This window comes from Rhinoraja longicauda, chromosome 33, assembly GCF_053455715.1.
Source record: "Rhinoraja longicauda isolate Sanriku21f chromosome 33, sRhiLon1.1, whole genome shotgun sequence".
NCBI classification, from domain to species: domain Eukaryota; kingdom Metazoa; phylum Chordata; class Chondrichthyes; order Rajiformes; family Arhynchobatidae; genus Rhinoraja; species Rhinoraja longicauda.
The window spans coordinates 7,128,270-7,141,612 of NC_135985.1; the positions used below are offsets into that span (position 1 = coordinate 7,128,270).

Sequence of the window (13,343 nt, forward strand, 5' to 3'; positions counted from 1 at the left end):
CTTTGGTGCTAATGGAAGAGGTTTCATTGAAATCAGTGTTATATTTTAAAAGTTATTCACATTTTAAAGTTTAAATCTATCTCCTAGGGAGGGAGGGAGGGGGTTGGAGGGAGAGGGGGGGGGAGGAGTGAGGATAAGGGGAGTTGAGGGGGATGGTGGGGGGGGGGGGGTGAGGAGGGGGGGGAGGAGGGGGTGCTGCACCAATGCGGGAGAGTTTTGGGCCCAATGGGTCCACTTGGTCTAGTCTAGTCTAAAGAGCAGGTCTCTGGAGAGAAGGAAAGGGTGACCTTTCTTCAGACTGATGTCAGGGGAGAGTGAGATAAGGAAGTGTAAGGTGTGAAACCAGGACAAATGCAGGCAGATGGGACGAGTGTAGATGGGACCTGTTGATTCGAGAGGGCAAGTTGGGCCGAAGGGCCTGTTTCTTGGCTACATGACTCTGATCAGGTTATACTGAAAAATGATCACCGAACATAATCTTAAGTGATATTTCTGCTCTCACGGTGATCACCGGATCATTATTAATTAATAGATTTTTTTTCTTATTGATGTGAATTGTGTTAATGGACCTGTAAAACTGCTCCTGTATGGGCTCCTTAACATAATTGCTCAAAACGCGCTGTACGGGCAGAAAAGGCCATAGGTCACATGCACGTGAGAAAATGTCTCCCAACATTAATAAGTGACAGGAGCAGAATTAGGCCATTCGGCCCATCAAGTCTACTCCGCCATTCAATCATGGCTGATCTATCTCTCCCTCCTAACCCCATTCTCTTTCCTTCTCCCCATAACCCCTGACACCCGTACTAATCAAGAATCTGTCAATTTCCGTCTTTAAAATATCCATTGACTTGGCCACCACAGCCTTCTGTGGCAATGAATTCCACAGATTCACCACCACCCTGTGACTAAAGAAATGTCTCCTCATCTCCTTCCTAAAAGTATGTTCTTTAATTCTGAGGCCTGAACTCTCCCACATCCACTCTATCCGGGCCTTTCACTATCCGGTAAGTTTTAATGAGGTCCCACCCCCCTCTCATCCTTCTAAACTCCAGCAAGTGCGTGAAACACTCATCATACGTCAACCCATGTTAATGTAACGCCTGGTTTCTTTGTTCTGTTTCGCAGTACAATAGTGTTTGGATTCCTGACCCTGATGAAGTCTGGCGCCCAGCAGATATTGTCAAGGAATATAAGAGGGGATCTGATATACTACTGCTGCAGTTGGAAGATGGCACAGTGAGTTGGCAGTGAAATATATGACTGCACATTTTATGCACATTTTCAAAAGCTTGCCAAATCAATCAACTATTGCTTTACTCATTAGAAACCCATGTTTCGTTTGGTTAAGTTTAGAGACACAGCATGGAACCAGGCCCTTTGGCCCACCGAGTCCACACTGACCAGCGATCCCCGTTCAATAACACTAGTTTACACGCACTAGGGACAATTTACAAATTTTGCCAAGCCAATTCACCGACAAACCTGCACGTCTTTGGAGCGCTGGTGGAGACCGGGGAGAAAGCCCACGCAGGTCACGGGGAGAACGTACAAACTTCATACAGACGGCACCCGTAGTCAGGATCGAACCCGGACCTCTGGCGCTGTGAGGCAGCAACTCTACCGCTGCGCCACCGTGCCACCTTGCAGTGTACTCTTGATGCTTGAGGGATTTCCAATGCACTGAGTTTAGTTTCTTGTCACGTGTACCGAGGTACAGTGAAAAGCTCTTGCATGGCAACCAGTCAGCGGAAAGACTACACATGAATACAATCGAGCCGTCCACAGTGAACAGATACACGATAAAGGGGAATAACATGAGCACAGTTAAAGTAGGAAATGCTGGAGTAGAGGTTTAAAAGAGTGGAGCAATTGTAATGAGTGATTGCAGATCCATTATTGTGACACAGAGTTACCTTGCTTGGGCACTATCTTGGATTCTGTGTCTTGAGTTTCACATTTTGCACTGCTATGGTTACGTGGTATTACTGTTATTAATTTATTGGGCTATTGATTATTTATCTGTGTGTCATTGTGTTAATGGGCCCTGTTATGTTGCAGCATTGCTTTTTTCTCTTGCTGATACATATAACAAACAAACGCTCTTGACTCTCGACATCGTTGCTGTATCGGCTGAGGTTTTAAATTAAACATTTAATTTCAAAGGAGTTCAGGTGTTCAAAGGCCCACCTTGTAAAAGTGAATATTTCACGTCTTTGTGCAGGAAAGAACTGCAGATGCTGGTTTAAATCGAAGATGGGCACAAAATGCTGGAGTAACTCAGCAGTACAGGCATCATCGCTGGAGAGAAGGAATGGGTGATGTTTCGGGTCGAGATCCTTCTTCAGACCCCTTTGTTCACATCTTTTGTTGTCTGACACCCGCTCATTAGTCATTGGAGCCCCTTTTGTCCCTTCGTCACTAGCCTTTCTCACTCACTCTGCCCATCTGTTAATCACCCTCACCTGTATCCACCTATCACTCACCTCGCCTCTCTTCTCCAACTTTCCTCCCCCTCAGTCTGAAGAAGGGTCCCGACCCCGAAATGTCGCCTGTCCATTTCCTCCACAGATTAGTTTAGTTTAGAGATGGAATCAAGTCCTTTGGCCCAACGAGTCTGTGCCGACCAGCGATCCCCATTCTACAAGCACACACTCCACACTAGGGACAAGTTATAATTGTTCCCAAAGCCAAATAGCCTACAAACCTGTACGTCTTTGGAATGTGGGAGGAAAATCTGGAGAAAACCCGCACGGTCACGGGGAGAACGTACAAACTCCACACAGACGGCACATGTAGTCGGGATCGAACCCGGGTCTCTGGTGCTGTAAAGCAGCAACTCTAACGCTGCGCCAACGTGCCCTCCAGTTGCTGCCTGACTCGCTGAGTTCCTCCAGCACTTTGTGTTTTGCTCAAGATTGCAGCACCTGCAGTGCCTTGATTCTCTCTAGAATATAATGCCTGTAGGTTTGGTACTGAAGTAGATCTCCTTGTCGACGCCCGGTACGTACGAGATGCTCAACAGATTTCTTTCAAAGTATTTCCAGTACAATTTGTTCCCTTTGTTCTGTCAAACAGTGACTAGAGTGTTTGACGTGAGCTGCCAAGAGCTCTCATAACCTGCAGTCAGACAAGCACCACCACAGAAGATGTGTTTAAGTTCTCCAGACCAGAGGAGAGGTAGAGATTTTGCAATAAGGCCTGATAAATATTGACGAGGATGTTGCAAGGACTAGAGGGTGTGAGCTATATGGAGAGGTTGAATAGGCTGGGTCTCTATTCCTTGGAGAGCAGGAGGAAGAGGGGTGATCTTATAGGGGTGTACAAAATCATGAGGAATGGATCAGGTAGATGCACAGAGATGTACAGAGTCTCTTGCTCAGAGAGGGGGAATCGAGGACCAGAGGACATGGGTTCAAGGTGAAGGGGGAAGATTTAATAGGAATCTGAGGGGTACCTTTTTCACACAAAGGGTGGTGAGTGTATGGAACAAGCTGGCAGTTGAGGTAGTTGAAGTTGGGACTATCCCAACGTTTAAGAAACAGGTAGACGGGTACATGGATAGGACAGGTTTGGAGGGATATGGACCAAGTGCAGACAGGTGGGGCAATGGGCTGGTTTCCACACTATATCTCTCTATGACTCTCCATATTTAGCGTGACATTAAGGAACAAACTTGCTAATGTTGGAAATGAGTCAGAGCCGAGTCAGCACCTGGTTAATGAAGTAGACGGCCTGTATTTCAGTCACACTAGTTAACCAAGATAAATTGTGGATTTACATAGTGGGTTAAAAATTGTTTCACAATCCAAATTATATGTTAAACCTGCCATGCACTATGAGTGAACACTGGGGTGGCACTGTAGCGCAGCGGTAGAATCGATGCCTTATAGCGCCAGAGACCCGAGTTTAATCTTGACTAAGGGTGCAGTCTGTATGGAGTTTGTACGTTCTCCCTGTGACCACGTGGAACTTTTCCGCATGTTCCGGTTTTCTCCCACTCCCCAAAGATGTCCTGGGTTGTCGGTTAATCGGCTCTGTAAATTGTCCCTAATGTGTAGGGTGGGACCAGTGTATGGGCGATTGTTGGGCGGTGGGCTGAACGCCTGTTTCCATGCTGTGTCTCTAAACTAAACTCACAACATCTGAACACATTGTGGTCATCGCTACACTTTTCCCTCCAATTTCTCACAGACCATGGTTTCTGCAGTCCCCCAAAGTTATTGTTCCTGTCTGGTGTATAATTAATAGCTGAGCATTCTTTAGACTTTAGAGATACAGCGTGGAAACAGGTCCGTCAGCCCACCGCCAGTGATCACCCCGTACACTCGCACTATCTTACACACTGGGGACAATGTACAATTTTAACGAAGCCAATTAACCTACGAACCTGCACGTCTTTGGGGTGTGGGAGGAAACCGGAGCACCCGGAGAAAACTTATGTGGTGACAGAGGGAACGTACAAACTCCTTACAGACAGCCCCATAGTCAGGATCAAACCCGGGTCTCTGGCGCTGTAAGGCAGCAACTATTAAAAAATATATATTTTGAAAAGTATCAAAAAATACTTTATTCGAGAAATAAATATATATACAAAACATGTTCTTTCCAAAACTCAATCCGACATTCTCGGAGGCTATACATACGTTCAATACATACATTCAATACACCAATTGCATAAAACGGGCAGCACGGTGGCACAGCGGTAGAGTTGCTGCCTTACAGCGAATGCAGCGCCGGAGACTCGGGTTCGATCCTGACTACGGGCGCCGCCTGTACGGAGTTTGTACGTTCTCCCCGTGACCTGCGTGGGTTTTCTCTGAGATCTTCGGTTTCCTCCCCACACTCCAAAAGACGTACAGGTATGTAGGTTAATTGACTGGGTAAATGTAAAAATTGTCCCTAGTGTGTGTGTAGGATAGTGTTAATGTGCGGGGATCGCTGGGCGGCGCGGACTCGGTGGGCCGAAGGGCCTGTTTCCGCGCTGCATATCTAAATCTAAAAATCTAAATCTAAAATCACCCCCCACCCTCGCCACTCATGTGGCCCACTGGCGTGGAATCCCTTCCCTCATTTTGAGGGGTGTCTTGTAAGGCAGTAACTTTACCGTTGTGCCACAGTGCCACTTATGAGATGGAACATTTCAGTGAACATTTGTGGCATTTGCAGTTCCTTCATTCACGGTAAAGAAAGCAAGTTCCTTTATTTATTTCAGTTCTGTTGATTTCTTCGTCAGCTTCATCTATTTTCCTGATTATTTTATTTGATTAATTTTTAATCATGGTTTTGAATGTCTATTGTGCCTGAAACTAAATATGGAGCTGCCAGTCAAACAGGTTTCTCCACCCTCTCCATTTGACTAAAGCCATTCATGTGGATCGGGAATGTAGGAGGGAACGTTCTTCAAATTCTTTTCCGCAGTGGTAACAGAGGCTACCATATGGCTGCATTTAATTAGCATGTCCGTCCTTCTAACAAGAGTAACATCACAAATTTAGAAATATATGAAAGGTAGACACAAAATGCTGGAGTAACTCAGTGGGTCAGGCAGCATCTCGGGGGAGAAGGAATGGGTGACGTTTCGGGTCGAGACCCTCCATCAGTCTGAAGAACGGTCTCGACCTGAAACATCGCCCATTCCTTCTCTCTCGAGATGCTGCCTGACCCGCTGAGTTACTCCAGCATTTTGTGTCTACCTTCGATTTAAACCAGCATCTGCAGTTTCTTTCTTACCTAGAAATATATGAATGTGGCTAAACTCAACCTCTGCACAGATTTCTTCCATTTCTGGAGTAACTCGGTGGGTCAGGCAGCATCTCTGGAGAACATGGATAACTTGTCCCGAAGATAGACACAAAATGTTGGAGCAACTCAGCGGAACAGGCAGCATCTCTGGGGAGAAGGGATGGGTGACGTTTCGGGTCGAGACCATTCTTCAGACCGTCTCGACCTGAAAAGTCACCCATTCCTTCTCTCCAGAGATGCTGCCTGTTCCGCTGAGTTACTCCAGCTTTTTGTGTCTTTCTTTGGTTTAAACCAGCATCTGCAGTTCTTACACATAACTTGTCCCTATTGTGTAGAGATCAGTTCAGCTCAGCTCAGTTTATTGTCACGTGTGCCAAGGTACAGTGACAAGCTTTTGTTGCGAGCTACCCAGTCAGCGGAAGGACAAGACGTGATTACAATCGAGCCATTTACAGTGTGTAGATACATGGTAAGGGAATAAAGTTTAGTGCAAGGTAAAGCCAGCAAAGTCCGATCAAGAATAGTCCGAGGGTCACCGATGAGGTAGATAGTTGTTCAGCACTGCTCTCTGGTTGTGGTAGGATGGTTCAGTTGCCTGATAACAGCTGGGAAGAAATTGTCCCTGAATCTGGAGGTGTGCTTTTTCACACTTCCGCACCTTTTGCCTGATGGGAGAGGGGAGAATAGGGCCTGTTTCTGCGCTGTGTCTCTAAAGTAAAGTGTAAAGGTTTGTCAAGTTGGAAAACAAGGCATTTATAAAAGCATGGCACCTCTGATTCATGCTGTCAAGGAATTGGATTGAAACTAAATTTCCGCCGACGTTGTGATCGTGGCGAATCTAGCTTGGTGCGTAATTCTGACAAGTACTTTTGAAAAGGAAACGTTCCTTTCTCTCACCGTTTGTTTTGGGCGTTTTTAGGAGCTGAAATATCCGGTGGATCCGGTGAAGCCACTGCTACCGCCTCTGCGGAACCCGGAAATCCTGGTGGGTGAGAATGACCTCACGGCGCTCAGTTACCTCCACGAGCCCGCCGTTCTACACAACCTCAAGGTCCGCTTCGTGGATTCCAAGCTCATCTACACTTACTGCGGTAAGTCGCGGGCAGCACAGTGGCGCAGCGGTAGAGCCGCTGCCTTGCAACACCGAGGACCCCGGTTCGATCCTGACTGCGGGTGCTTGTCTGAACGGAGTTTGGACGTTCTCCCCGTGACCTGCGTGGGTTTTCTCCAGGTCTTCCAGTTTCCTCCCGCACTCCAAAGACGTACAGGCTTGTAGGTTAATTGGCTTCGGTTAAATATGTAAATTGTCCCTAGTGTGTGTGGGATAGTGTTAGTGTGCGGGGATCGCTGATCGGCGCGGACTCGGTGGGCCGAAGGGCCTGTTCCCGCGCTGTATCTCTAAACTAAACTAACAAAGCTGCAAGGGGTAAATAGAGTCATAGAGGTCAACACGTGGGAGCAGCAGTGGACTTGCTGCCTTACAGGGCCAGGGACTCGGGTTTGACCCTGACTCTGGATGTATTCATCCTTGCGTGAGTCGGCATCTGTTACTAAAGTAGACCGCCTGTTTCAGTCGAACCAGTTAACCACGATAAACCGTGGATTTACATACTGGGTTAAAAATTGTTTCACAGTGCAAATCATGCATTTAATCAGCCATGCACCGAGTGTGAACATTTGTGCGTCACGGTGGCACAGTGGTAGAGTTGATGCCTCACAGCGCCAGAGACCCGGGTTTGGTCCCGACCACGGCTGCTGTCTGTACAGTGTTTGTATGTTCTCCCTGTGACCTTGTGGATTTTCTCCAGGTGCCCTGGTTTCCACCCACGTTCCAAAGACATGCAGGTTAATTGGCTTCTGTAAATAGAACTAGTGTACGGGTGATCATTGGTTGGCACGGACTCGGTGGGCCGAAGGGCCTGTTTCCACACTGGATCTCTAAATCTAAAACTAAAAGCTGTTTCGCATGGTAACAGGCCGTTCAGCCCTCCTTCTCCGTGCCGACCAAGTTAGCAAGCTGGCTGGTCCCATTCATATATCATATCATATATATACAGCCGGAAACAGGCCTTTTCGGCCCTCCAAGTCCGTGCCGCCCAGCGATCCCCGTACATTAACACTATCCTACACCCACTAGGGACAATTTTTACATTTACCCGGCCAATTAACCTACATACCTGTACGTCTTTGGAGTGTGGGAGGAAACCGAAGATCTCGGAGAAAACCCACGCAGGTCACGGGGAGAACGTACAAACTCCTTACAGTGCAGCACCCGTAGTCAGGATCGAACCTGAGTCTCCGGCGCTGCATTCGCTGTAAAGCAGCAACTCTACCGCTGCGCTACCGTGCCGCCCACTAGCATTTGGCCCCAAATACCTTCCTGTCCGTACATCCATCCGAGTGTTAGTGTTTGAATGAAAGATACAGCATTCAATCAGGAAAGGCTCCACGCCGACCATCGATCACACGTTCACACGAGTTCTCTGTTATCCCACTTTCTCATCCACTCCTTACACACTAGGGGCAATTTGCAGGGGCCAATTAACCTACAAATCTGCACACCTTTAGGATGTGGGAGGAAAATGGAGCACCCGGAAGGAAACCCGTGTAGGCACAAGGAGAACGTGCAAACTCCACGCAGATAGCACCCGAGATCAGGATCGATCCTGGGTCTCTGGCACTGTGAGGCAGCAGCTCTATCAGCTGTGCCACTGTGACCACCCCACCACCCCCATGTCTTTTAATCAAGTATATAATGGTAACTGGTGCTTCTGATTTATTTTAGGTATCATACTTGTGGCTATTAATCCATACAAACAGCTACCCATCTATGGAGATGTCATCATCCATGCCTACTGTGGGCAGAACATGGGCGATATGGATCCTCACATCTTTGCAGTGGCAGAGGAGGCGTACAAGCAAATGGCCAGGTTAATCCTTCCATCCGATGGGTTCCATATGAAAGTCAGATCCGTGTCCATGAATTATGGTTGCACATGTAACGTTTCTGTGCGATTGTAATTGCTCAACAACATATGCCATCAAAATCATTCCACTTTCAAGCAGAAATGCAATACAGTTAAATGAAAATCCTGGTTTCAGAGGTGCATTGGGTTCTTGGATGTTGCAAAGGCCTGACCATTCATCCTTTCATCCCCTGCCATTTTGTATGTGATTGGTATTTATAAATTGTTTTCAATGTTGGCATGTTCATCCAACGCAAGATACTGCCGTCGGGCGGCACGGTGGCGTAGCGGGTAGAGCTGCTGCCTCATGGCATCGGAGACCTGGGTTCCATCCTGACCTTGTCTGTGCAGAGTTTGCACGTTCTCCCTGTGACCAAGTGGGCTTCCTCTGGGTGCTCCGGTTTCCTCCCACATTCCCAATAGGGGCCGGTTTTTCGGTTAGTTAGCTTGTAAACCTGCCCCTAATGTGCAGGAAGTGGACGAGAAAATGGGATAACATAGAAGAACTAGTTAGAATGGGCGATTGAAGGTTGGCATGGACTTGGTAGACCGAAGGGCCTTTTTCCATGCTGTATCTTTCAATCAATCAATCAAGAAATGCTGATAGGTATTTGAGATTTAGATAAAATGTGTAAGTGCTAATCTTAATTTAGGATGGCAATATTCACCATCTTTTGTATTTGTTTGCCTCTTTAATGTAAAGTTGGACAGCATGGCAACAGGCCCTTTAACCTATTTTGGCCATGCCAAATCAGCTAGTCCTATTTGGCCCTTAGCCCTCTAAACCCTTCCCATTCCTATATCTGCCCCTACATCTGTAATGTCTTAATTGTATCCACTTCTATAGCTTCCACTGGCTTCAATTTATGAATGTTTTCTCACAGAGTAATGTACTATTAATTTTAGTTGTGTTTCAAGCAGATGAAGATTCCTAGAAGGGGAACTAACTGCTATGCCTCCCCATGTTAGGAAGAATCGGAACCAGTCTATCATTGTAAGCGGAGAGTCGGGTGCTGGCAAGACAGTATCTGCCCGATATGCCATGAGATATTTTGCCACTGTGAGCAAATCCAGCAACAAGGATTGTGTGGAAGATAAAGTCCTTGCATCCAATCCTATAACGGAGGTGAGAAGTGACAAAGCGGTTAAATAATCAATAATCTTGAAAAGATTAAAATCCTTCACAACTTTAAAAAGCTAACCAGATAATCCATTGTTTGGTGTAAAGTATGAATTACATTTTTGATCATTTTTTATCAGTGTTTTATTGTAGACAAAAAGTTGCTGCTTTGCATATCAATTCAAAGTTAAACTGCATTTATCAAGATTTTTTTCCCATCAATGTACTGCGCTCTTTTTTTTTATTTTGTGACTAATCAACTTTTAATTGAATAAACTAATAACTAAATAGGGCAACACGGCAGTAGAGTTATAGAGACAGAGTGATACAGTGTGGAAACAAGCCCTTTGGCCCAACTTCCCACACTGGCCAACATGTCCCAGTTACACTGGTCCCACCTGCCAGCGTTTGGTCCATATCCCTCCAAACTTGTCCTACCCATGTACCTGTTCAACTGTTTCTTTAACGATGGGATAGTCCAAGCCTCAACTACCTCCTCTGGCAGCATGTTCCATAAACCCACCACCCTTTGTGTGGAAAAGGTTACCCCTCAGATTCCTATTAAATCTTTTCCCCTTCACCTTGAACCTATGTCCCCTGGTCCTCGATTCCCCAACTCTGGGCAAGAGATTCTGTGCATCTACCCGATCTATTCCTCTCATGATTTTATTCACCTCTATAAGATCACCCCTCATCCTCCCGTGCTCCAAGGAATAGAGACCCAGCCTGCTCAACCTCTCCCTCTAGCTCAGACCGTCTAGTCCTGACAACGTCCTTGTAATTCTCTCTGAACCCTTTCAAGCTTGACAATATTTTTCCTGTAACATGGTGCCGAGAACTGAACACCATACTCTAAATGCGTTCTCACCAACATCTTATACAACTACAATATGACCTCCCAACTTCTACACTCAATACTCCGACTGATGAAGTCCGATGTGCCATAAGCCTTTTTGACCACCTTATCTACCTGCGACTTGGCCTTCAAGGAACCATGCACCTGTACTCCTGGGTCCCTCTGCTCCACAAAACTACCCAGAGGCCTACCATTCACTGTGTAGGTCCTGCCCTTGTTAGACGTCCCAAAATGCAACTCATCATATTTCTCCGTATTAAATTCCATCAACCATTCCTCCGCCCACCTGGCCAATTGATCAAGATCATGCTGCAATCTTTCACAGCCATCTTCACTATCTGCAAAACCACCCACTTTTGCATCGTCAGCAAACTTGCTAATCTTGCTGCTTTACAGCACCAGAGACCCGGTTTCAATTCTGACTACGGGTGCTGTCAATATGGAGTTTGCACGTTCCCCCTGTGACCGTGTGGGTTTTCTCCGGGTGCTCCGAGTTTCCACTCGCACTCCAAGAGGTTTGTAGTTTAATTGACTTCGATAAAATTGTAAATTGCCCCTAGTGTGTCGGATAGTGCTAGTGTACGGGGTGATTAATGGTCAGTCTGAACTCGGTGGGCCGAAGGGCCTGTTTCCGCGTTGTATCTCTAAAGTCTCAAGTAGAAAGATTACAAATTTTGTCCAAGTTCTCCTCATAAACACTCGCAACTTTGTTCCTTGCTGTTGGTGTCATAATTATGGCCACCATTTCAAGGCTGATTATTTACACCCTTGAGATTGCTGTTTGTTTTTTTACTATTTGTATATCACATTGGCTTTGAGTCTTTAACTTGATTAAAGTATCTGTCTCCTCAGGTGGTACTGGGGTTAATTTCAATTACTTGAGGTTCAGTTCTGCTCGCATGTCAATGGCCAGTGATTATAATGTTATCGTGGAGATAAGTTCCTGTACAATTCGAGTCCAGAATGTGTTGCATTTATCATCATATCATCATATATATACAGCCGGAAACAGGCCTTTTCGGCCCTCCAAGTCCGTGCCGCCCAGTGATTCCCGTACATTAACACTATCCTACACCCACTAGGGACAATTTTTACACTTACCCAGCCAATTAACCTACATACCTGTACGTCTTTGGAGTGTGGGAGGAAACCGAAGATCTCGGAGAAAACCCACGCAGGTCACGGGGAGAACGTACAAACTCCTTACAGTGCAGCACCCGTAGTCAGGATCGAACCTGAGTCTCCGGCGCTGCATTCGCTGTAAAGCAGCAACTACATGAAACCCCTGGAAAAGGTGTGGAGAAGATTAGCTAGAATGGCAAGCTAAAAAATCAAAGTGCCAGTGAGTCAGGCAGGGAAGGCAGTGAGTCAGTGCTAGTGGAGGGAATGGGACAGGCGATATTTCAGACTGATTGTGGAGGAGAACGTCTTCCAAGTGGGCTTACTTTTTGGAGATTTTGCGCAGAGGAGCAGTAAAATGGAGGCACAAGGAACTGCAGATGTGGAATCTTGAGCTCCAAACAAAGTGCTGGAGTACTGACACAAAAAGCTGGAGTAACTCAGCGGGTCAGTCAGCATCTCTGGAGAAAAGGAGTAAGTGACGAAAAAGGGTCTCACCTGTTCCTTTTCTTCAGAGAAGCTGCCTGACCCACTGGGTTATTCCAGTATTTTGTGTCCATCTTCGGTGTAGACCAGCATCTGCAGTTCCTTCTTACACAAAGTGCTGGAGGAACTTGGCAGGTAAGGCAGCATCTGTGGAGAGGAGTGGACAGACACAATAATAAGATTATTAAGGGGTTGGACACGTTAGAGGCAGGAAACATGTTCCCAATGTTGGGGGAGTCCAGAACAAGGGGCCACAGTTTAAGAATAAGGGGTAGGCCATTTAGAACAGAGATGAGGAAAAAAAAATTCAGTCAGAGTTGTGAATCTGTGGAATTCTCTGCCTCAGAAGGCAGTGGAGGCCAATTCTCTGAATGCATTCAAGAGAGAGCTAGATAGAGCTCTTAAGGATAGCGGAGTCAGGGGGTATGGGGAAAAGGCAGGAACGGGGTACTGATTGAGAATGATCAGCCATGATCACATTGAATGGCGGTGCTGGCTCGAAGGGCCGAATGGCCTCCTCCTGTACCTATTGTCTATTGACAGATGACGGTTCAGGTTGGGGCCCTTCTTCAGACTAGTGCGAGATATCTAGAATTATTCGTGGGATTCGGGAGGGGGGTACATTCTGGTGATGTAAGGAAAGTATGGTAAAGCCGAGATGATTATCCTGGGAGCAAGTTGAGAGGGAAAGTGTTAAAGGTATTTCAAATAAAGGACCTTCTGGATGAAGTAGCTACAGAGAAGGAATGAAAACCAGAAAAGCCAAATGAAAGAAAATTGGCAATGAAACAAAGATGATGAAGAAATGCATTTTCCACACAGGGTGGTTACCATCTGGAGACCTGGAATGTGTTGGTACACAGTGTGATAGAGACAGACTTAGTCATTGCTTTCAAAAAGGAATTAGATCAGAATAAGTTTAGATTAGTTTAATTTAGCACCACCTTTGACACCAACAATGTGGACTGAAGGAGCTGTTTTCACGCTGCAAGACTCTATGACTTAGAACATAGAACAGTTCAGCTGTGCTGAACTGTTCTATGTTCTAAGT

General features: G+C 46.3%; 1 protein-coding gene across 1 annotated transcript in view; it reads left to right on the forward strand.

Moving 5' to 3' along the window:
• The first annotated feature begins 648 nt into the window (after positions 1-648).
• myo5c (myosin VC) overlaps positions 649-13,343 on the forward strand; it is a 60,997-nt gene continuing 48,302 nt past the window's right edge. The window contains exons 1-5 of the mRNA XM_078427171.1: positions 649-654; positions 1,129-1,239; positions 6,665-6,836; positions 8,531-8,675; positions 9,681-9,837. Of these exons, the coding sequence (XP_078283297.1) occupies positions 649-654; positions 1,129-1,239; positions 6,665-6,836; positions 8,531-8,675; positions 9,681-9,837 (591 nt within the window). The remainder of the gene's footprint in view (positions 655-1,128; positions 1,240-6,664; positions 6,837-8,530; positions 8,676-9,680; positions 9,838-13,343) is intronic.